Source organism: Juglans regia, chromosome 3, assembly GCF_001411555.2.
Source record: "Juglans regia cultivar Chandler chromosome 3, Walnut 2.0, whole genome shotgun sequence".
NCBI classification, from domain to species: Eukaryota; Viridiplantae; Streptophyta; class Magnoliopsida; order Fagales; family Juglandaceae; genus Juglans; species Juglans regia.
This window is the reverse complement of record NC_049903.1, coordinates 34401060-34426857: the sequence shown is the minus strand read 5'-3', so window position 1 is coordinate 34426857 and position 25798 is coordinate 34401060. Positions and strand designations below refer to the sequence as shown.

The window sequence follows — 25798 nt, the reverse complement described above, 5'->3', positions numbered from 1 at the left end:
ATGGTCTGTCTTTTTATTTTTGGCAATTAGATTCGGTGAGTGTTTTTCCTCCCATCTTTTTGGGTCCTTTGCTCAAAATTCAAGTTGAGGCAGGCTGTTGGTAGAGAAAAATTATTCTCATCAGCCACTATTCACTATCCTACACCTTATAAAAAAAAAAAATTGTGAAATGTGAAAGTAAATAGTAACTGATGCATAAAATTTTTCATTGGTAGAACAGTTAGAGACATTCTCTAACCCTAAATCCCGACGCCTAGACTGGTAAGAGAGGTGGACGTGCCTGACTAAAATCACGCCACATTAATGGAACGAAGAGGAGTCACGTCGCATTTGATGCATCCTGGGATTCAGTACGTCACAACGTGCCTCTTGGGGTGTAAGAGACAGCCATAATCAAGTTCGACTGGTCTGCAGCGCGGCGGGTAAGTGGCAGTGACACCCGACCCCGACCCCGTACGAAACGACACACACACCATCCTCACTGCGAGGGCCAATCCAACCAGGTATAAATACTACCTTGCCACGGCCAGGGAAGGGGTTCACACTCTCAAGTCTTGAATACTTCTACTCTTATCTTCCTTAATTGATGGAACCAAGCAACATAACAATGATCTTGTTAAAGTGGAAGTGAGCTTGTGAACTGGGCAAATGGGCCATTCTGTGTTTCCAATTGTATAATATTGTGAAAAAATATATCTAGGTCGATATTCAAGATCTCATCCAAAACTTGAAGGAAAATAGCAGAGGCTTACTGGTATAATATTTAGAAGTTTTCAACATGATTAACGTGATATTTGATAGAGATGTGAACTGTGATTTATTTAATAGAAATACATATACTTCATCGTGCTCATAAGTTGATGAAAAAGAAAAGAAAAAAGAATTTGATCAAACGATCTAAGAGGATCCACCATTAGAAAAGAATTCGGCATGACCATAATGAACTAATGAACACAGATGAGATCACCCATGGAAAAGATAGAGATAAAAAACATCACTGCCTTCAAGCATCTCCCAGAACAAAGAGAGCGCGTATGCCACATCATAGTAACATCTATATCATTATTCCTAATTAATTCATAAAAATACACAAGCACAAAACATATTTGAGGGAGCTCTCTTTTGTCGCTCGAAGCATTCTCCAAAGCCATTGGACAATAATGCCACTGAAATCTAGAATTTTTGTCCTCAGAAAGCTACCGTAGTCCAGTGAAACTTTCGTCCTGGACCATATTTAAAGGTTAAATTTGCTTTTGCTCCAAACAGGAAACATATGTTCACTTACCAAACAAAAGAAACAAATGTTCTGAGTAAAATGCTTGACGTCAGAATATAATCCTGGTATTTTATCCAGCTCTTTAACTTCTTCGAGTACTAGTGTGACAAATGAAACATAGAGACTGCACAATGTAAAAATACAACTAACCTTGCACAATCCAACTAATTTTCTGTTTGGTTTTCTAAGTTTGAGCCTCTCTTCCTTTTACGATTCAGAAGGATCCTATAGACATAGAATGCTACCACCGCACCGCTGCACAGAAAAAGCAATCATCTAACAATCTTTACTCAGCCAAAAAGAAGTAAATATCACAATCAGCTACGCTTTTATAAGACCTAAATAAATAAATCATAAGTGACGATCATGCAGAACCATCCACAGTTCATCTGAGAATAGATTATTAATTTAAGCTATCTCACGTAAGGCATCTGCCGGTGCATGTTCCCGTGTCTGTGTCTGTGTCTGTGTGTGTGTGTGAGAGAGAGAGAGAGAGAGAGAGAGAGAGGCATGAGGAAGAAGACAATGAAGCTCCCAGAGAGTGGCTTTGAAGTGACCAGAGTATAATCATCAATTACCACAGAATGGCTTCTGGAGGCAGATGACAACACTCCAAAGCAAGATTAGGAATTCTCCAAAGGGACTTGTTACTTGTTTATCTCACCCCAGACACTTCAAAATAATATTAGGACTTCTCCAAAAAGGACTTGATTAGTTAAACAAAACCGAGTAAAATGACAAAAGGGCTAAATGGGGCACCAAATAGTTGGCACAAGATTTCGTTTTGTTCTTGATAGATGTACTAGATAATTCAAGCATGTAGCCTTTTGTTTTCTACTTGGGGTCAGCCACACAGATTATTTCTAGGACTCACAGCATCTTGCGCCATTATTCTACTGAAAGCATGACAGCTCTAGTCATGCTATAACCTGAGATTCTTTCTTCAGCTTCCCAAATGGGAAATTAGTTGGAAATTGCTGGTAAGCAATCCAAAGTCTAGCTTTCACCCAAGAGGAGAAAGCATGTATTAGCCAGACAAGGATTCTCATTTTGTCATTCAGCTGCATCACAATGCAGAATAATGAGTCTATCAGCATCATAAAGTCACTCCGGGTTCTGATAAAGTTTGAGTTGAACTTTAGACAACACAAATCACCGTAATTTATTTTTTGATGAAAATAAGAAACTTCTTTTTTATTCAAAATAGTTAAGAACAAACGGAAGTTGGGATGTATGTTGTCCACCAAAGACTGGTTTTTAGTCCAAAGGAGAGAGAATCAAATAGAAAACACAAGTCATGAGAATAATAAGAACCTGATGAAGGTTGTAAAATAACTCAGAAATGATGGAGCCTGCAAACGGGATAATCAGAAACGGCAGTCGTTAGAAGTTGAAAAGGTCATTCATTTGACAAGCATCACAAATGAAGAATATGTTACCTGAGACAGCATGAGTATCTCCCGTAAAGATATTATACTTGCTATTGCTGCAGGTCCAACATCACATTTAGAAATCAATTATGAAAAAGTATAACATAGAGTGCAAATTAAAACAAGACAGTAAACAGCAAACAAGATGAAATATCAGCTTCTTTTACAAGTTCAAACTACAAAACAAAATGGATAAATTGAACATCTGAAGTCAAACAACAAAAAATTAAACATCTGGACCGAATTGAATTATATTCCATATGTATCACAAGTGACGTAATTGTGCTCAGGGTGCGATGGGTAGTAGGGGCTATCCCCATGCCAGGAACGGAACCATCAACCAAGAATCTCTACGGGAGGGGCCAGAGATGAATAGGAAATAAATTAAGATATGAGGTCAATACAGAAATGAGAAATATCTTCAGATTGAAGATCACATTAATTTAAAAATTAAACTAATATCCATTTAGCGTTAACAAATATTATTTTTTTAGGTAATCGAAGATTCTATTAAAAACACAAAAGACATAGCCTAAGCACACAGGTGGTGTATAAGAGGAACACCTAATTACAAATAGGAAAAGAGAAGGAAATCATAAAAACTCAATTCACTACAAATCTATAGAAGCTACCCAAAAGAACAAAGTATTAAAAAATACAGTTTTAAGCTCCTCCAACGTCCTCTCATGATCCTCCATATGTTTATATTTCCTTTTTCTCTAAATACACCACACTAGATGGTTCAAAGTGATGTATTTAGAGAATGAGGTATAAGGTGGTCTGTCCCAATGATGTGACATTTCCTTAGGTTGTTCATAGTGAAAATTTTCCCTGAGAAGGCTACCTAGGCGAAAAAAGCATCTATCATCAGCACCTTCGATTACAGCACATCTATCATCTAATTGTCAGCTCAAATTCCCAAGCTCACCAGAGCAGTAAATCCAGCCACAAGGGTCGGTTCGTGGTAAACCCACAATATTTATAATTTTTTAGCCATGCTTTTCATGTTCTGAAAAAATACCTGAAAGGAATGTGGTATTTATAACATGGAAAGGTGTCTACAGGAGCAAACACCTAAGAGCCAAGTTAACAAAGCGTTCCAAGACACCTTGACTATATTCTAATAATTGAAACTGATAAGATAAACAGAAAAACTATTGTGGGAAAGAGCATGTAGTGAAAAAGCTTATCAAAGGTAAATTTGCATGCCCTTAATGTAATTATACAGATAAAAATTACTTATAAAAAAATGTAATTATACAGATAAAAATAAAGATCCTGACCTGCTTGTCCTTTCAAGGCCAGAGGAAATGGTTCTCCTTTTCCATACGATTTCAAGCTTAAAATGCTTAAAGACAAAAGAGTACCACCTAGTATAACACCAAACCTAATGGCACCAATGCTTCCCGTCAGCATGAAGGAAAGAAAGCCACCAAGAGAAAGGATCAGACCTGAAAAGTATTAGCAGCACCATTACAAAGATTGAAAGGAAGAAAAGTACTAGATATTATTTGATATCATTGTCTGCTTAATTTTCATTTCAACGAAACCATATGACTTCATAAAAATTTGCACTAGCATATGCATCTTTGGTGCCATTCTTCTCACACAAGCTGCATCTATTCCTATGCTGATTCAACTGAGTAATCACTCAAAATGCATTGTAATGAAAAACCTGCACATTGAAAGCCTTTGCATACAACTTACACCATACATTGTACATACCATATGGTATCCCAACGTGGAAGTCATGGACTCTTGAAATTTCGTTCAGATCATCAGTTGAGGAAGTATATGTCTCCACAATCTCCTTCACCGGTTCAGGGGAATTCTCTGCAGCTGAGGTGAGATATACTTTACCTTCTTCACTAATTTCCTTTGCTACCACACTCAAATCGTGCTTTGCCTTTTCTGCCTGTATTTTCAACTGTTCTGAAGTTTCTTTTAGGATGATAACTGCTTTCTTGGAGTATACCTCGTATGCTTCTTGGGAAATGCTTTGCATCTTCAAGGCTTGTTCTTTGAAAGAATCTAGAACTTGCTCCCAAGCTTCTTGTGAGCCTTCGGCATCCAATTTGATATCTTCCTTATCCTTCTGTACTTCAATATCTATATTGTTCTGTAGAGGGAAAAAAACTATCATGAAGCCACTCTCATAATAGAAAAAGTATGATTAAACCATGTATATAATCCACCTAAGAGCATGATTGTGCCAAAACAAAGATAGCACGAGCCATACTTGAAGACACGCCTTAAAATAAACCACAAAATATTACCTACTTCACAATTTGTTTATCAAATAAGATATTATTAATAGTAAACTAAAAGCCCATCAAAATGTAACAGCTTTTGATCCCTTTCCAGCTCAAGAAGCAAACTGAGATGGCATATACCATTGTCATATATATATATATTTTATTGGCACCAGGTGTCCAGAACAGCATCCCGACTAATGCCGGGGGTGCACAGGCTCTCGGCAAGGAGTTTCCCGCAAGTGCACCTCAGTTAATTCAAGGGAAAAATCTCCCAGTCCGATGGCCCCTAGAGATTGTTTGCACCCAAGAGGATTCAAACCTTACGTCACTTTGTCATATTTGTCACCGTCATTAGTGTATCATAGCAAAATAGAATGGTATTGTATTTAGAATGGAATCGTGCCTCGTATAAACCTAAACACACAGCACTTAAATGCACTAATATCTATAAAAACCCAGGTGTATGCTACTCTTATTCAAACATAACTATCACGAAAAAGTCAAATCTCCATTCTCCAGACAATGGCTCTCATCAAAATGGCCAAATATCGGCACCACGAAATACGTATTCATGGTTGAACGGAACGGACATAACTCAATTTACCAATTCATCATCAAATACCAAACTCAAACATCTGGAGAAAATGAGAATTTTTATTTGCACACAAAGAAGATATCAAATGAAATTTAAAAAATTGCTCCTACCGATTCCTCGTGAGAGGCTGCGTAAGTTAGAACCGGAGGTTTCCAGGAGTTCCGTTGCTCAAGAGAGAGGAAACGAGCCCCAAGTAGCTTGGGAGAAACAGCTTTAGGCATAACAGAGAACCTGCAGAAGCGAGGCCTGAGCAGGGGATCGAACCTTAGAGACGGCACCAACGTAGACATCTTGGACGGAAACGAGACGTAGCTAGGGTTAGGGTTTAAGGCCGAAAGGGACTCCAACGTCACACTCATCTTATAGTATTTTTTGAGAGCGAGAGGAACAGAGAGGCGAAGCAGACGAAAGAAGGTGAGTGTCCCCTTATTATTATTATTATTATTTTTTACTGTTTTTTGTTTTGTAAAAGGATGGCTCTAAAATACGCCGAAGGGTGTGATGCGCGTCCATCTACAAATGCCTTGCGATGCTTTGATGACACGTAATCAGCTAAAATTTGATGCTGTCCGGGGCCCACTGAATCTTGTAAAGTGGTGGGTTATAATCCGATAGATCAGGCGTGCACTATTCTCTGTGGACCCGAATAAACAGTTAGAAATTTTGAAGATTTTGAATTATTTATTATTCATTTAATCGCTTCTAAAATGTCATGATTTAAAAATCACGAATTAATTTTATATATTAATTAATTGTTGTGCTTTTGATTCAATAAATAATGAATGGTGGTGGGGAAAGAAAGGTATAGATGCAAGCATTAGAAAAGAAGCAAAAGACCTGAAAGAATGAAAGCAAGGCACCTCAGCTGCTAAGTAGCTAGCTTTTCTCTCACATATCTGAATTTAATTTTAAAACCAAACATGGAAAATAACTACATTACTTAATATTACTATTACTACTCTTACCAATGAGTTGCCATTTCTTTTTTTTTGTTTTTTTTTCTTTTGGGTAATTGAAGAATTGAACTCAGAATCCAACCTCACCCAACTAACATCTTAATAAAGGAACTCAATCTCTATGAATATATATATATTAAAAAATTTATGAAAACAACATCGTTTCAGATTAAGTTTTGTTTTAAAAGATCCCCACCCCCTGCACTGGTCTCCCTCTCTTTCCTCTCTGTCTCTATTGTCATTTTTGATCTTTCTTCTCGTCTCCAGTCTCTCGAACTTTCTCTCTCTTACCATCGCCCCCACTCACCTCAGGTATCACTCACTCTCTCTCTCTCTCTCTCTCACACACACACCGTGGCATAGTAGTGGTTGTCGTGGCCCAACTTGCACCCCAGCCCATGCTGGGGTAGGGGTGAGGCCAGGCCCTGTCCGGGAGTGCGGGGTGCGAGTAGCACCCCTTATAGATAGCAACTCAACTTACAAAAATTTGCAAGTAGAAATATTTTATACCCTATTTATAAGAATTTTATTAAAAGAGAGCACTCTTAAAGAAAAGTAGTTAATAGGTTCATTCTAAAAAAACTCTCTCTACTAATTGAGTTTATCTCATAAATGAAATGGATTGATTTATCATCGAAGTGCCTTCGGTCCTCCAGGACCTAAGGGGTTCGGTAACTATGTCCTTATTTTGCAAGAGCTCCTCACCAGTTTGGTCATACAAAAATTTGCATATAATTGTTTGGTGCCATCTAGAGATTCTTCTCTTATTTTCTATTGGATTGGGAGAGAGTTCTATCCTGGCTAATCTACAATCTTTTGTATTCGATATGCACTCGTCTTCAACAAATTTGGGTTCATCACTTGTAAATCTACCATACAAGTTGAAACTTCCTTATTGCCTTTTTTTTTTTGAACATATCACATTGTTCAGGCTAACACCCCAATAAGGCAGCACAGATCTTGCTCTGGCTAGTACCCCAACAAGACACTATAGACCTTACTCTGGTTAGTACCCTAGCAAGGCACTAATTAAAGATCTTGTCGGGCTAGTAGCTCGAAAAGCACCAAAGACCATGTCAAGCTAGTACCTCGACAGGATACCAAAGACCTTACACTGGCTACTTCTCCGACGAGGCACCCTTGACCTTGCTTAGGTTCATTCCTCGGCAAGGCATAATAGCTTGGATCATGCTCCTACCAAAAGACCTCTCTTTGACTAATTCCACATAAAGACCATCACTTAAGCAAGGAAAAATGAAAGTCTCACTCGAGCTCAATAAGAGAACGAACCAATTTTGGAACTAATTGACATAGAGTATTTGATGAAAATACCTTAAAAATATTAGTCGCGATTGAGATTATCTCAAGACATCCCTACTAGGGTACAAAATGATAAAATGATGAGCTACAAGCTCAGGGGTTAGACATTCTAACTAGGCAACCGACACTTTTCCCACAACAAGGAATAATAGCTGGAGAGGCTCTTTTTATCTTCATCAGATGGACCCAACTAGGGGTGTAAACTTAAACCGGAAAACCGGATCGAACCGGTCCGGTCCGGAACCAGTTTTTAAAACGTAAAAACCGGCCGGTTCCGGTTCGATTCCGGTTCCGGAATTTTTTGGACCAGACCTGACCGGACCGGTTGATTAAAAAAAATAAAAAATAATATTTTTATATATAAGTTTTATACAAAATATTTTATATATATATATTAAATATTAATATATATAAGTTTTATATATAATGTATAATTATAAATTTTTATGTGAAATTTTATATATAATATATATATTCATATATGAAATAATTTCTTATTATAATTTATAAATTATTACATAAAATGTTAATACTAAATCACTAAAAGTTTATAACTAATACTAATACATAACTTATAACTCTACCAATAGTCTAATATTAATAATATTATATAGTCTAATATATTAATAAAAGTATAAAACAGTTTTTTTTAAATTAATTTTTTTTTATAAACAAAGTTTTAATGACAAATTGTGAAATTTATATTTAAAAAAAATCGAAAAATCGGACCGGAAACTGGTAAAACCGGAAGTACCGGTTTAGGAAGATAACCGGTGCGTAATCGGTTTTGAAAAATACAAAACCGGTACATACCGGTTCGGTCCTAGATTTTATCCAAAACCGGACCGGACCGGACCGGTTACACCCCTAGACCCAACTATATCGAATAAGGCCTATATAGGAAGCCCAATGAGTTAAAAGGTTGCAGGCGTTCCATACACTCGCCACCATGAGATTGCACCTCCTAATGGGATTAATAAGGTAGCTGTCACCAATCAAAGATATCTACTCATAAGAAACAACTAGATATTTGGCCTCGATATGTTAATCATTTCCTTCTTAAAGTAATTCCAGGGAGTTCGATGATTGAGTTCTCGAGATTTGAGAAAAGAATTGAACTATCTTTATTAGCAATAATCCACGTCTATATAAAGAGCCAGCATTAGCAATCCAATGTAACTTTTTGATCCCTCATTATAAGGCAATACGTAAATATTTTTAACTTAAGCATCGGAGGTATATTAGGCACATTGGGCCACCATCTTTTCTTGTCCCAGGTTAGCGGTCGAGATTAGTTGGCGGTGAAACACTTTCAAAACAATAGCAATTGTCGATTGAGAATACACACAAGTCTCCTATACCCAACTAGTTCAACCAGTCGGCCATGAGATTGGGAGTTTGTATAAGCATCTTGATAAAGTGTTAGAAATGCGTAATTAAGTAGTTTATGTGAGTAAATTATTTCATCAAAAAAGAGTTGAGCACTTAATTATGCATTAGATTTTAGTATTGGAGCCAAATTAATTGCTGCCAATACTTTGCACGTAAAACTATGGAAATTGCATCTGGTGGTACTTGGAATAACCATGACATTCATATTGCTAAGCCATCAAGTCTAAAGTTACATCTTTGCCATTCAAATAATGAGCACTTGCACTTATATGTTGCAGGGCATCTTTGCCCTTAAAATAGTGAGCACTTGCACTTATATGTTGCAGGGCATTTATGGAAGAAAAAAATCCCAACTGAATTTGGTAGTTTTGCCGAGTTGATGTGCATTCGTAAAGGGGGGAAGGTTTTGGATTGGAGAAAAGAGGGAGAGAAATCAATTAGGACAGCTGGGAGGTGCTGTACATAAGAGGAAAAAGGGAGGGGACGCTAGGGAGGATCCTGAAAAAGAAAAGTTCTCTTGGGGAGAGCAAGCAAGAAGCTAGGCAATAAAAGCATCTTTTTCATTCTTTTGTTTCTCATTCTATTTCCTAGATTCTACAATGTTTAGAAAGAGCTTTAATGCAAAGATGTTAGGCTAAATTTCTAAGCCTAAGTTTTGAGGAGTAACCCAAAAACGGATTGAGTTTGATTTCTCATTTTTCCATTAATTTCCATTTCATAAACTTACTGAGTTGCGTTGTATGTTATATTTGGAAAAGTTTGGAGTTCTTTCTTCTTGATTTTGATCTGTTGTTGACACAAGGCACAACCGATGCTTGAACTTGATATAAGATTCCGACAGATGTTTTTATTATCTAAACTTGCTCTGCAAACCAGTAGGAAGTTTTGGATAAACTATAGATTGCTTTTGAATTGTTATATCTTCCAACCATGATCGCTAGGAATGGGTTAGTGGTTGAGAAAAGAGGGAGTTTAGCATTATTCAACAACAATCCGTGAAAGGGTGAAACCTCAAGCTTAGGTGTTTGAGTTATTGTCTCTTAGATTGTTAGTTAACACTCTGCACAGTATTTGGGATAGTGAAAATGTTGGACCATTGTCTCTTCAACAGCAAAATTCAGAGTGCTCTTGGTACATGACTCCTGAATTTGCATGTGGGATAGTGAAAATCACTGAGAAATGTGACGCGAATGGGTTTGGGATCTTGGTTTTGGAGGTGGTGATGGGGGAAAAGACCAGTGGAAAATATGGGGGAACTTTTTCATCTTCTTGATTGATCATGCCTGCCTGCTGGAATGAAAAGAAAGAAAAGATGTCACTAAACCGGATAGAATGTAAGGCGTGGTAGTTGTTGATTTATAGTGATGTTTTACAAACATTTGGAAGGGATTAAGCATCAAGTTTCAATAGAGTGAAACTGGGGAAGGTAAATCACTATGTCCCACACCATTATAAATCGCTAAAAAGTTGTAAATCGCTAAGACTTCAACCCATTAATACCATCGTTTCTTTGAAGTATATTTGTAGTATTATTATTCACTATTCAAGGACAACTTGTAAGAAGCTTAAGAATTAAAAGATGAGACTAATTGACTACGAAATGCCTAAAGATCCGATATTGATCTGGTAAGACTGGTATGCACCACTGTTTAAAACCTAACAAGTAAACATTTAAGTGGTAATGATTGCATATATACATTTTGAAAAAGTAGGTAAATATAAAACCTATGTGAAAAAATTAATTTTTTAATAATACTCTATTATTTTTTTAAATGAGTACATGGCACATACACAATCTATGACTTTATCTAGCATTATTTAATCTTAAATCACTTTGGATGAACAAAAAGAGTTGCTATTTCAAGCAAGAACAACATGAATGTAGCCACAAAAGAAAACACCACCAGTAAGGCATCTGTTACGATGAAGAAGAACAACATTTTATACCATATGATCGAAGAAGTTATGTTTATATAATACATCCATATCTTATTCCAATGTTGCATTGTTCATTAACTTTTGAATTTCTTTTATTGAAAAATTCTGAATTGATTCAAGAGTTAGATGTAATGTCATAATAACATATTAATAGAATGAAAATAAGATAAGAATATAACATTAATGCTGTGATTCCAAAAACTACATTTGAGATTTAGGACACATCCCGTGTGATGTAACACCAAATCATAGGAGCTTCTAACCCACGAAAAAAAAAAAAAAAAAAAGGCATGAAGAGTGGACAGATCAACTTTAAAAAAAACAAAAAACAAAAAAAAGGGTCTTCTCTTGTCTGTACAAGGCATGCAACGGGGCTAGCTTACTGCATCTTTGGCATAGCAGCCATTTGCTACGGGTAGGGTATCTCATCTTATAGGAAGCACATGACCTTAAACTCCATTCTCCACCTCTTCAGTCTTTCCAAAAAAATATAATTAAAGATGAGTACAGATAAGGTACAGAAAGGTAAATACTTTTTACCTCCCGTGCTTCAAAATCCTAAAACAAAACAAGATTTGTACAGACCTCAACTATAACATGAAAGGATCAAGAAAGCCCGACTTTTGATTCAAAAATAACACAAGCGTGGGAAAGTTTTGTACTCCTTTTTTCATGATCCTATTTGTTCTACATTGATTTTTTTTCTTTTTTAATTTCTAGTACATCCTCTGCTACTTCTCCTACCTTTTAGCAAAAATTTCTCTTTCCGCTGCCACAATTGTCTGTCAAATAACTAGTCATTCCAGTCATATTCCCATCCATCTCTGTTTGAAGATCTAGAAGTAAGGCCATTTGCAGAAATGCTTCCTACAAGTCCTTGGGACTTCACTGCATTATTTTCATCCCAGTCATCATCCCAACCCTGATCCCAACCTTCTGCTGTTTCCACATTTGTAGCTGAAACAGATGCCGGCAGACCCATTTCAAGCTCTTGATATGGGACTCCACCGGGATGCCTCCTCTTCCTAAGCTTGCAGCACGCCCATGTCCCTCCAAAGACAAGCACTGTAAGGATCAAGAAGTATGCACCATTGACTGGTGTCACCAGATTGTGAAATGAAGGGAGACGCACATAAAAGTTTGCTCCTACAGGAGGGCCCACAGGAAGCTCACAAACACCATTTCCAGCATTTAATATGAGTTTGGAGCTTTTGTCATCAGTTAACAAAATCTTGGTCTGCAAAACAAACATTAAACAAGCCCATGAATGAGGCAAGGCTGCTCACAAAAAGTCAAATGTATTTTCCCGTAAATTGAATTAAAACAGGATTGGCCATATAGCAGCAAGATCTAGAATTCAATAACAAGCCTTTCTGTGAGTAATAATTCTTTATTGATAAATGCGAAAGGCGCAACCCAAGCACACAAGGGATATACAAGAGAGACACCAATCAAGAAGGTGAAAAGGATACTAAAAATTTATTCAAGTTTAGTCCATTAAAATCTATAGATACGGTCCAAAGGAATAGGGTTGATAAAGAAGTTCTTGATAAAGTTCTCTCGTTCCACCCACACCAAATGAGGCAAATGGGGACCATTTTCCATGCTGCTGTATTTGTGGGCTGCTACCTAGTCTTCTCAAGAATAACCAACTCCTCAATACTTCTAGGCATGACCCAAACAAAACCAACCTGCCTGAAGAAGTCATTCCATAGAGCACTGGCAATATCGCAACGAAACAATAGATGATCAACGGACTCCCCACTATATATGCAACACCAATCAATTACAGTTCGCTCCCAGAAAAATAGCCATCCATACCCCCTCAAGAACGGACACTAAAAAGTATTCGCTTGAACAGAGTTCAAAATGCTTTGTCCCTGCCTCCTCTTCTCAACCTAGTGGAGTATAGAAAATTAAAGAACGCCCTAAAGACATCAACCTCCTGAATGGCATTACTCAACATCTCCAAGTTGTCTGACACTAAAGAATTCTTCATGCATGGTTGAGATGGTGGTGGGTAATATAACTTTTAGCTTTAGGGCTTTTAGTTGTAGAGATTAAGTAATAAGCTCTACTATTAAAAAGTTATTTATTGTTTAGTAACCATATGTTTAAACTACTTTCAAATATGTTACATTTGTTTAGAAACAATATAATAAAATGCTTTTTGAGGTAAAAATGACATAAAAGGTCATTTGAGTTAAAGCTGTACCTATAATAAGATCAAAGGGCAAAACTGTAATTATCTGAAAGTTGTATGGGTATTTTTGTCCATTGACAGTCTTCTTTAAAATCAGAACTACGTTCCGCATTATTCTTTTTTTTTATAGGTAAACAAGAATTATTATTTCAATAAAGGCAACAAAGTGCCAGTTACAAAGGTCCTTATGCCCTATCTACGTAGGCACATTAGAAACTAAGAAATCATGAAAGTTTATGCCATTGAAATCTACAGCAATAGCCCAAGTACAAAGAGTCTTAAAAAAGAAAACTTGAAGCTCCGCCAAAGATCTCTCTGTCTTCAAATGTCCACTCATTGCGTTCCTTCCACAAGCACCAAATGATACAATTCGGAATCATTTTCCAAACCGCTTTGATCTGTTGCACACCTCTAATAGGGGTCCAGCTTGCCAACATTTCCACCACAGATTCTGGCATCACCCACACTAGATCCATTCTATTAAGCACCTCATACCAGAGAGATCTAGCAACCTCACAATGTAAAAGTAGATGATTCACTGACTCACCCCCACTTTTACACATGCAGCACCAACCTATAATGATTATCCTCCTCTTTCTCAGATTATCTGTAGTGAGAATCTTACCTAAGGATGCTGTCCATACAAAAAAGGAAGCTTTGGGTGGAGCCTTGTTCTTCCAAAGCCTTCTCCAAGGAAACTGTGTCTCAGGTTCTTGTGTGAGAACCTTATAAAAGGATCTAACTGTGAATACCCCTCTCCCCGCAGGATTCCACCACAACTCATCTTCCTGCTGGATATTCGGACGACAAGAATACAACAGACTATACAAATCTACAAAACTCTCCACCTCCCAGTCTTGTGCCGCCCAGATGAAATTGATATTCCAGTGTGTACTCCCACCCACTCTTCCCATAAGCTCTGCCACTGTAGCATCTTCAGAAAAGCATGTTTGAGGAAAAGCCTAAAACATACTTTTTAGCTTTTTTGATATTAAAAAGTACTTTAATATGTAACAACCAAACAACTTAATTTTATCATTAAGGAGTTTTTGAGGCTATTTAAGCACTTTTTACGACCCCTAATGCAACCCCCAACAAGCCCTTAATACACCTCCAGTAAGACTTCTACAAGGATACTATCTCCACACAACAGATCGTGCCAAAACTTAATCCTGATCCACCTCCCACCTCAGATCTGATATGGTTATAAAACTTCCCCCAACCTCTCCTAATATTCTTCCATAGCCCTGCCTCCTATGGCCCATGGACCTCAGTTGTACTCCACAAGCCTTTTAACCTGAGGTTAATATTGTCGAATTATTAACTCAACTGGCCAAACAAGAGAAGGATTTTTCGTCTCAAATCTTAGCCAGAAATTGCCAAAGAAAACTATTCCCTATTCATCCTGACTTTTCCATCTCCCTTCGCCAGATCTTTTTTAAGATGAGAAGTCCCGGAGACCATGCAAACGCAATATGTCTTTTACCCGTTTAAACCCTGGAGCCATGTAACGCAGACCCCATCTCCCTTCTCCAGATCTTAGACAGAAATTGAAGTAAAACCCTCAAAATATGAGGATATGGTTCTTCTAGCCATATATTATTACCTGAACAAGTATATTCCTCGAGAAAAAAAGCATTATTTTGAATTTTCAAGGAAAGGAGAGGAGAAGAAATATTTCCAATGGATAAGGCCTACAGCCCAATATGACCTTCCAATAGCAATCTTACGCATAAAGATAAGATTGTCATTACATTTCCAAGAAGATCAGAGAGCATATTGACGTTCTCCTAGCTCCTAGCATAATAAAGCAGAAAAATAAGATTGTCAGGTAATGATCCATACCCTATTAGTATGGTGTTTGAGTATTTCCAGCATTGTACTATTGCTTTCCACTGTAAAATTCACTTTCAAATCGCTCCCCCCTCCATTGAGGACTAGAACAAGCAATTCTTTGGACCCTGCTACATGTAAAAGGGAGTAAATTTAAACTCGACAACAATTATGTGAGATAGAATAGTATCAATCAACATACAGCAGTGTCAATAAACAGCACATAAAACTGAGCAGTAGATTTCTTTAACTGAGCTGTAGCCAAATAAATACAGTAGCAGAAGATTTCATTTTAACAAATGATGTAGAGCCAATGATCAACAAGTCTTTGTGCATGAAAACTCCCAAAATTATAGACATGGAAACTTTTTTTCCCCTCAGACAAATGGAATTATTATTTTTTTATCGGTAAATATGAATTTTATTGAAAAAGGCGACAAATGGAATTATAGGCTGGATGAACGGTTTATAGGCTTAATTCTATGGAGTTATAAAAGGTTTCCATTTTCGCCCTAAGACAAATGGAATTATAAAAGGTTTCCATGAATTATAGACAAATGGAATGGCTGATCATTCATTGTATGAAGTTTTTACGACCTCAGTAATCAGCCTTACACTTTTTAGTTCATAATGAATGAAGTGAACCCCCAAATGAGGAGAAAATCTCCCCTCCCTTTTTTTTTTTTTGACAAGTAAAAAAAAATCTCCCCTCCCTTTTACTAAACAGCTCACCTACTACACTATACTCTACTATACAATACAATAGTAGGGTAGGCTAGGCTAACTCAGTCACTTACTTCTACTAATGTAGGGCTAAGTAGCGCCTTTCTTTTGTTAGTAACCCATTCTCATTATCTTTCATAAATCAAGTAGGCAAACCTCGGCAGATTTCTCCAATTTTTAAACTTGCTTTCTCTTGAGCCTCTTGTAGCCCATGTCAATCTCTAAATTTGAAAGAATCATTGGGAGAAATAGAGAAAAAAACAAGTTTATAACAGGCTCCGGCCTGTTGTACTTGTCATTAGGGCATTGCTGAGATGAACCATACGATTTAAAGCAAATTCTATTCTGCTTTTTAATATAAATCTTTAGTGGAACCAGTAATTTTTTTAACAGTGCTAGTCGTCATAACACATTCATAATCAAATCTGTATTAGTATTTTGTTCAACGAAATGACATCCAAGAATGCATTTTCAGTTTCAATACATAACATATATGCTAATAAAGTGCCACTGTTCAAATACGCTTTTTTCTGTAATCAAAATTCAAAACAATCACAATTGATTATATAACAAAGAGCTATGTATTGGTACATGGGCTATGCCTATCTTTCATTCATATCAATAAAACTTACTTCTTACTTATAACAAAAAAAAAGAGCTATGTATTGATTTACCGCGTTGATAGTTTTTTATGCAGGCAGTCATGCTCCCACGGTCGTTGCATGTCACATCCACCCGCTCTATACACTTGTCAGTGCTCGGCACTAGCGAATCATTGGTCTTCTGCTCATGCTTCTTCTTTTGTGTTGTTCCACCCATGGAATCCACCTGGGTTGACTTTATTGGTACCGGAGGCTCCGGTTCGTTGTTCGTTGACCCATCGGCTGGCTTAGCACTCGATTTATTGTTAGAAGGAACTGGACTCGGCGACGGGGAACTCTTAAAAAGAGAACCCGTTTCTTAACTATAAGCAAGTTTGTAACCCCAATAACAAAGCAATAAAAAAAGATGAAGAATTTACTTACCGGGATGCTAGAATCCTTAGTCACCGCACCGACCAGCTTTCTGAACTTCAAGAGTAAGGAAGCATCGCAAACATCGGGAACAATCATAAACAAGAAAAAAACTGTGAGAAACGCATTTTTGCCCATTTGCAACACAATTTCGACCGGCTTTTCCGGATCAGGAAAAACACTTCGGCTCGGGCAAACCCCCCACCTCCCAAGAACTAAATCCAAAATTAATCACGTAAAGCAAATGAATTTTCCGATAATCTTTTTAGAAAACAAGATAAAGATAGGTATCTAAAAGCTAAAAGAGAACACGCATCGGAAGGGGAAATTTTCGTACAGATAAAATATAAGCCAAAAGGGCCAAAGGGAATCCGGGTTCTAGGGTTTTGTTTCCGTGGGAGATAATACCGAACCAGAAAATGAATAGGGTTTTGGATTTTGATGCTTGAGAGAATGGAATTCGCACGGGTTTGACGCTATGACTATCAAAGTCCGATCCTGCAAGAGACGGAAGTCTCCGGTCCGGTCCGGACCTTACTATTACTATTATTATTAACAAATGACATGTTATTTCTCTTTTTATGATTTTTATCTAAAAACTTTACATAATAATATAAAGTACGGAAAACACATTTTTTCATGTTAGATTTTCAGCCATAATTCTAAGGCAATGGGCAGGACTCACAAACTGAGGCCCAAACACTGATCATATTTGTTGATGAGTTGAAGTAAAGAAACGCTGGCGTTTTATATATCTCATCTATGGATTCAAACGAGTCATAAATTTAATTATATGATGTGCGAGTCTCGCTCATTTTTTTTTAAAATATAAAATTTATTATCAAAAGTATAATTTTATTTTATTTTTATGTGAATCTTAAATTAAATCCTTGTGTGCGGCTTAGTAATGCGTGAACAGAAGATGTAGTATTCTAAGCGGAACTCAATATACGTACTATCCATTTATTTAATCAGCTTACTATCATTAAACCTCTGTCCAAAAGTAAATGAAAGGCATCCATTATTCTATAATCGGATAACAAGCTAGCTCGCTCGCTCATGACAAAAAAAGCCAAATAAAACTTGATGCTTTCTCTATGCAACTTTCGTCCAAAATAAGCCCTCTTAAAAGAGAGCAAGAGCATCAAAAAAGAGAGAATAAAAGAGAAGAGAAGGCAACATAATCTATTTCCTACAATAAAGAAGAATAAAGTGTCATAGATCTTAACCCTTTACCACTTCTTTAAACTTCAACAATGATCTGCAGCATTGGGGTTGGAAAGGAATTCTAATTTGTATGATTTAATTATGCAAAGGAGGCGCATTTATTTCCTGCCGGCCCATTGCCATGACCCGTGAAACCTCTCTTCCCTTTTGTTTTTGCAATTTTTGAGTTTGCGGGAAAATTGGGTGACTAGGAAGTAGGAACCACACTTTTGAGTTTGACAGTCTTTTCAATTTCCTTGCAGTTGCAGGTAATGGCCATATGTTGATACTTTGCTTGGATAGAGACTCCTCATCTCGTAGCTTAATTATCGCCAGCTTGGACTTCTCAAACTCAGCTCAAATCATGTTTCCAACCCAAAACTGAAAAAGAAGACATTCGAGGCAGTGAAAATGGCTCAGAAGAAATCGGAAGCAATGGACCATATCGAAGTAGTTCTTAGGAAGTTTGGAGACGAGCAGAGCACGCTGTTGGACCGGTTTGAAAGACTGTCTTTTGAGGTGCAGCTGAACCAAGCCATACTGGGGAGGAGCTTTTCAGAGCCAAGTGTGACTCGGTTCCATGCACCACTGGTTGGTCAGGGCCCGGCTACTCCACGACCTCCGGTGAGGCAGGCGCAACGAGGGCGTCGTGGGTCGGCTTTCCACAAGGTCCTGAAGAAGTTTCTCAAGCCTATTCTTGGTAGAAAGAGTCGCGGTGGAAGGAGGGAAGTCCAAGTACCAGATCCAAGAAGTCCCAGGTCATGGAAAGCTTTCAGCAGATCACTCCGGGCCTAAAGCTATGCCTATATATCTGAGCGGCTATATTCTGGTTCACATTAATACTTATTTTACAAGTTTTTCTTATTTTTGTTTTGGATAAGTAAATTATAAATAAATTCTGTTAAAGTTTATAACATAATATTGGATATACACATGCAAATGCTTATGTAACGATATTTATGGAAAGAAATGAAAAGTGAGAATTTGGTTGTACGTGCACTAATTCATTCGCTTGACACTATCTCGGGCGAACTCTCTATTCGAAATTCACTTGCACTACCTATTGAGTGAACTTTCTGTTTGACCTTCGCTCAAGCTATCTATAGAATGAACTCTCTGTCTGACCTTTGTTGGAGCCACCTGTCGCGCAAACATCGAGTAAACTTTCCGCTAAGTGCTTCTTGAGTAGCAAACAGTGCCAAAAAATTTTCCTAGGGAAACCTCCTTGAAAATTTGTCAAAAAATTTTAATGCATATTTTTCGATTCAAGTCATCAAATCAAGCCAACACACCGACAAACTAGGCTCCACAAATCCAACACCTTAGTAGGATTAGAGTCTAAGTTATGCTTAAACCCAACTACAAGAAATACCTGCAACTCCCAGCCGACTACTGTATAGGCCACACTTGTTCGGTTCTCAACTGGTAAGGTGTTACTATAGTCACGCCTAGATAGGGAGGCCACCTCTAGTTGGCCCCTCCTACCCTTTTCACTCATTAGGAAAATTGCGGAAGTACTGAATGATTCAATGGAATGAGAGTAACAGCCTGGGAACAAATTTGAATTCAGTTGAGGCCATAGGATCAACAAAGTAAGAGCACGAGGAATTCTCTAATACCATGTGAGATACGATATTCCAAAGGTTTGGTTAAAGAGATATCAAACCGTATATTAAATTCTCAATTGATAAAATTTTAAATTTTGTACAACTGTGTAACTCCTCTTCTCATAGAGCTTCATGATACAAATACACGATTTAATATAAAATGATATGATAATACAAATAAAATCAAAATGTTACCGAGGTTTGAGTAGATGATATCTGTAAATTTGAATTTGAGTTCAGTTCCTCTCTAAAACTTATAAGGAGATGGTGGGAGATGATTTCGAAGTGCATGAGAGGATGATGAATAACCTCCTGAGAGGGTTATGAACTTATGCAGAAGATCATGAAAAAAAAGACCTGCTAGAATATACTCTGCATCTACTCAACTTCCAGCCATTGAAGGATTGCAAAAATGTTAGGTTATATAAATACCATGCACCAGCGAGAAGGCCAATCAAAATGTTACCTGAAACTTTACTATATAGAGATACTAGTCCATTTGAATTACTAATAATATCCCTCTTCTAAGACAAAAAGATATTTCAATTTCACATTCATAGCCATTCACCATGCTAAGTGCCGCAAATGAAGGTATAAAACTCTCGCAGAATAGTAAGAAATAAAACAAAAAGAAAAGAAAAGAAAAGAAGAAGCTAAATATATATGCCTGATGACAGGAAACCTTCTGAGAAGTAGAGATTATGCACGGCTCATGTACTGCCCCGTTCTTGTATCCACCAGTATTTCATCACCTATATTTACAAACAACGGAACATTGACAACAGCACCAGTGTCAAGAGTAGCTGGCTTAGATCCACCTGCCAAACAAGATTTCATTTCTCAAACGGTTAGCCAGAGAAAATAAATGAAAAATAGAAAGGAAAAGAGAAAAGAGAGTCAACATGAGTGCAAAACAAACTACCACCATTTTTTCAAGTTGTACCCTTAATTACCAACTGACGATTGACCTGTTTTTTTACAGTTTATGATGCATGTTATAAAATAGTGGTGGTTTGAGATGAAAAGTGTAATTCTCCCAAAGAAAACATGGGAGCATAGGTGAACCACATCACAATTGGTGTCCTGATATTACCTTAAAAATATTAAAGTTGAAAACACAAAGGGCAAACCGAAAACAGTATAATTTTCAACCACTTTTTGTATTTCTTTACCAAAATTGTAATGAAGTATGAAGGAGATTCCAAATGTCTCATCAACAAAAAGCATTCATTCGGCGTAACATTATTGAAACCTACAGAAGCCATTTAGATGCACATTCAGCATGGTTTATATTTAGTCATGGGGATTATTTTGTTATCACTCTTCCCCAACTTGTAAGTACAAAGACCTCGATTTTTTAAGTAATGACCATCAAAGTCGAGGTTAAAGGCAAAAAAACAAAAAACGCCCTGAGAAAGAAGCCTCAAAACTGACTCACTATTTATGTTGATGATGAGTTGTTCATCAGGAAAAAGGAGAAGGCAGATCCGAATCAAAATGATAAGGAGGGGGCTTCTCTGGTATTGTCTGACATGCTTGTGAAGAATAAATGCCCTGATCAATTCACCTACTCAATCCTCACAAAGGGGGTTTGTGGAAATGGATATCAGAGTCCAGCTCTTAAACTAAATAACCAGATTATGGGAAAGAACTTCCCTGCAGATTCTTTTCCTCACAATTTTTTTTTTTTTTATAGGTAGATTCTTTTCCTCACATTATTCTCATCAATTATATTAAAACCCATCTACCTGTTAAAAAAATTATATTAAGACCCATCTGTACAGATATCATCTACATCAAAAACTCCTTTGCTTTGTAAAAACTTGTAAAGTTTGGGAAGAGGTTGCGATTGATCAAAAAGAAGAATCTAGTCCAACTGATATGCCCTTACGCACAACCATACATGACATAGAAATCACAATCGGAAAGGGTAGGCAATTTTAACACAATAAAATGATGAACCTGCCTGCACTGTATTTTGTCTTGACAAACTGAATTGAATTTTTTATTTTTATTTTTTGTAACAAAGTGGAATATACATCTACTACATTATGAATTTTGTCTTTGAAATTGCAAAAGAACGCAAATGACATTACCTTGAGCTGTGTCACCTTTAAGTCCAGGATCTACATCAACCACAGTCAACTGAACTGTGATGGGCACTTCAAAATCAATAACCTGCAAGACCAAACCGGTAGATTTCTAGCTGAAAATAATAACACTGACAGTAACAATAAACATCGAGTGGTGACATTGGCACATAAGATAGCATATGCATCTAACTAGCAAACCTCAGCGCACTAAAAATGAGCACTGCTCAGTTTCATCAGATGGTGCTTAAATAATGTAATTCATAATGGACTGCTCCTCCAAGAACAGACTCATCTATGCAAACTTTGCCCCTTTCTAATGTTTACAGAGCAGCCTCTTAGGCGCTGCTATGGGAAAAATGTCCTGCTCTTTTACAAGTGAAAGACTCAGGAACAAAGAGATGAAAAGATGTTGGAAAGGTTAACAGATTAGGAAAAATACTTTTCCATTCCAAAATAGCATAATGCAGTCCATTCCCTCTTTCAGATACTTCATCTTATCCCCGACATCTGATGCATTAAGACGAATTTCTTCATATGTATTCTGTGAAAATAAAAGACTGAGAAACTGAGATAGGAAAACAACAAAATAAGTCATTCAATGCAGGACTTGTTAACTTAATACAAAACATAAGCTTCCTTGAAACAGGAACTGATCCCAACTGTCCAAATAGATGGTTAAACTAGTCTTCACAAAAAAAGATGACTTACTTCTTGAAATGCATTTTAAAAGAAGATTTTATTTTCTTTCTTTCTTTCTAACAGGAAGCTAAGCATACTAAGCAATACCAAGTCCATGAAGACAAACTGGGAGCCATCTTTGTATGTGAATTGCTTTGTTTCTTTGAATATGTCTGCCTCATCAATCTGGGGAAACAGTTATACATGAGAGAGAGAGCAGAATAGACATTGCCTGATATAGAAATATAAGAGCATCATTATCCGAACTATATGTTCTGATAGCCGTTACAACAGGAAAAGAAAATCCATCCATGCATCAGAGTGAGATAGAGTGCTATATTTGATACTTGATACAATGTGATCTAATTTAAGATATTTCATATTGCATATTATGAATGATAATGATCTCACCTCTGGCCTCACTTAGAAGGCAACATACAAGACAGAAAAAGAAGCCACGACCCATCACTTTGAAAATCAATGAATTAATCATTCTTCATCACAAGCACAAGTACTGGGGGTTCAAAATACTTAGAGGAGATCATCTTTTCAAATTCAAAGGCAATCTTAAAATGTTTTCTTGTATTATTGACATTTCAAAGTAGTCTTTGGGATGTGATTGTTTAGAAACATGCAGACAGTGCCAACAACAAAAATAAGGACCCCCAAATAGCCATGTCATACATAACTTGTGTCACATCTTTGTATGTGAATGTTCTAACCCTTTTATACTAGTGAATTTCACAGTATGTAACCACACACCAGCTGTAAGCTGAGAGTATAGAACTGAAGGATAAACAGAACTTATTAAATCAACTTAAAACTTACCAAACAATCTTCTGAACCAACCCCTAATTTCTATGTTTTATAAAATTAGAATGAAGCACTTTTACAAAGTTTCTCTAAAACACGTGCACGAATTCATATCTGAAAAAAAAGCTGAAGAGCAGCTCTAACCTTTGGTGCATAATACCATAGGTCAAAATGCCAGATCCTTTCCATAGTCTATCTTATGCAAGAGAATCAGAAAGCTAAGATGCAAAGGGAAAATACAAAAGAATCCCAATGGAAAATGACAATTTTCAGTTTGCTGATGAGCATAAACGCTCTTAGGAAAGAAACAATTGTGGGTCCTAATGACATGCAACCTATTTAAATGTTAGCCCTTGCAAACTATATTGAACCTTAAAAATATAAGGACACGGAACTTGACGATAAATCTGCCTGTAGTATGAAAGGCTTTACCGTAACTCCTGACCGAAAAGTTTTCTCAACTGTGTTTCCTGATAAATAATTACGCATCTTGGTCCTCACAAATGCTGCTCCTTTTCCAGGTTTTACATGGAGAAACTCTGAAGAAGGCCAACGGGCAGTATATGTATAAGATTCAAAACAGTAGTGTACACAGATAGTCTCCCTGAATTATAAAAACATTCCGCCTAGAAAAAAATGGTTAGAATTAGACGCCAAGGACATAATGGCCAATATTGAAGTAAACATACTTTGAGCATTACCAAAACTGACCATTTTACATTTTAAAATCCGATTCCGTGGCATGCATTGGCAGCTGAACTAGCATTAGGCACAAAAGAAAATTGAAGATACACATGTATACTCCCAGAAGATAAGTTCGTTTATGAATACATAATACACGCCCAATGTATTATTACTTCGAGATTGAAAACCAATGGAAGGAAATAATAGTTGTGGAATATCTTTCACGCTTTAGACATTATATCCACACAATATAGTCAGATATAATTAACATTCTTTGTCTCGAAACAACCAAACAAATATAGAAAACCAAAAACAAATGAGAAATAGAAGTAAAAACTGAAGAAAGAAAAGATTATATTCAAACCGAGAACTTTCCAAGGAGCGCCGTCTACTTCAATGTTGCTACCCACTTTGATATCGTTACTGGAAAATGCATAAATCTCTGCAAAGAGAAATACACAAAAACACCCACAATGCCCAAAACTGTTATAATAAACGTGGAACACAAAATGAAAGGACTAATATAAGAACGAGAATCGATAAGGTGTTACTTGGAAATCTGGGACGAAAGGGCTTTCCAGAAAGACCACGCATTGGGAGAATTGACGGCTTGAATGAGCGCGAAAGCGTAGCAGTTGATGATGATGATGGTGATGCACGGAAGAAGATGGAAGATGCCGAAGGGAGATTGAAGGTTGCCATTCCCGCCATGGTTGGTTGGTTGGCAATGTTTGAAGAGAAAGGAGAAAAAGAAAAGAAAACGAGAATTGTCTGAAGAGCGGGGCACTCGGAAGAGTTATTCTCCCCAAAAAGTTAGTACTTTGGTAGAGGACCAAGACTCAAACGAGTCCCTCGCTTTCTCTTAGATAAGGAGATTTTCACGGAACTGGCCTGCGTTCTTCCCTTGGCACAAGAGTCCAGCTGAGCACCTTGTTGAGGCGAAACATTAGATTGGGTTAGCGGCCTTTCTTGACGCCACCATAACGTCACCTATGCGCTTGTTAGGACGCGAGTGTGACTTTTAACAACGACTAAGGTCGTCTTTATTTCCAAGAGAGAGTATTAGAATGATTACATAAAAATAATTTTACAAACTGATGTATTTTGATATAATTTAACAGATTGTAAAATTATCTTTATTATAAAATAGATTTAACAGATCATCACATAAAATCACGTCAATTTAAAATATTACTTTTGTGTAATAATCTATTTGTTACTATAATACTCCTCTTTCCAAAAACATCAGGAGGGAGTCATCCATAAAAAATGACTTTGAAAAAGAAAAAAAAAAATCCTACAATGAGATCACTGGAAAATCCTGAATTCTTTAGATTATCTCACACGTACGTGTATCTTCAAGGATCTGCATGGATCATGTGTCACTCATCAATGGAAGAAGCAATATGCAGCACGATGCACCCCACCCACATCTTCAAGCACTGTTCCAGATTCGCCCCAATAAGAGAAAAAAGTAAAGGTTTTGGGATTCCTAAGTGAAGGAGACCCATAACATCACAGTTTCTAAAATCTGTCAGGCATTTCAAAAATTCGTTGTCTTTAGTCGTAAAAATCATTCATGGCCTAGTTTTCCTTCTACTGATCATACTGAAAGTTCAATTTCCATAAAACTTATTATTCCGACATCTGTAAAACTTCATAATAGAGAAATTTTTTTGGTAACACATTAGAACTGTTTATAATCTTTCTGATTCTCTAATTTAATTAAACTGATCATGTCCCTTGTCTTCCTAGTTTCACTTTCAACCTAATTAATTTCAGT

General features: G+C 36.9%; 3 protein-coding genes across 4 annotated transcripts; all 3 read right to left on the bottom strand.

The window, feature by feature from the left end:
• Nucleotides 1–857: 857 nt before the first annotated feature.
• On the bottom strand, nucleotides 858–5980 carry LOC108986268 (protein FATTY ACID EXPORT 3, chloroplastic). The gene is made up of 7 exons (XM_018958834.2): nucleotides 5667–5980; nucleotides 4432–4825; nucleotides 3990–4157; nucleotides 2716–2762; nucleotides 2591–2628; nucleotides 1427–1531; nucleotides 858–1223 (listed from the first exon to the last, which is right to left on the bottom strand). The coding sequence occupies exons 1-6, from the start codon at nucleotides 5913–5915 to the stop codon at nucleotides 1441–1443; spliced, it is 987 nt and encodes a 328-aa protein (XP_018814379.1). The 5' UTR covers nucleotides 5916–5980; the 3' UTR covers nucleotides 858–1223; nucleotides 1427–1440.
• Nucleotides 5981–11606: 5626 nt separating this feature from the next.
• LOC108986288 lies at nucleotides 11607–17479 on the bottom strand. 2 transcript variants are annotated; one of them, XM_018958864.2, is made up of 4 exons: nucleotides 16947–17479; nucleotides 16596–16860; nucleotides 15211–15326; nucleotides 11607–12399 (listed from the first exon to the last, which is right to left on the bottom strand). In XM_018958864.2, exons 1-4 carry the CDS (start codon nucleotides 17070–17072, stop codon nucleotides 11956–11958), a joined length of 951 nt encoding a protein of 316 aa, XP_018814409.1. In that variant the 5' UTR covers nucleotides 17073–17479; the 3' UTR covers nucleotides 11607–11955. The 2 variants fall into 2 exon arrangements, with proteins under 2 accessions (XP_018814409.1, XP_018814410.1); XM_018958865.2 differs by having other exon boundaries at nucleotides 16596–16809; nucleotides 16947–17478.
• A 2715-nt stretch (nucleotides 17480–20194) lies between these two features.
• LOC108986289 (elongation factor P) lies at nucleotides 20195–24924 on the bottom strand. Its single transcript, XM_018958866.1, has 7 exons — nucleotides 24567–24924; nucleotides 24380–24457; nucleotides 23764–23870; nucleotides 22627–22704; nucleotides 22280–22381; nucleotides 21844–21925; nucleotides 20195–20565 (listed from the first exon to the last, which is right to left on the bottom strand). The coding sequence occupies exons 1-7, from the start codon at nucleotides 24724–24726 to the stop codon at nucleotides 20447–20449; spliced, it is 726 nt and encodes a 241-aa protein (XP_018814411.1). The 5' UTR covers nucleotides 24727–24924; the 3' UTR covers nucleotides 20195–20446.
• Between the last annotated feature and the right edge of the window lie 874 nt (nucleotides 24925–25798).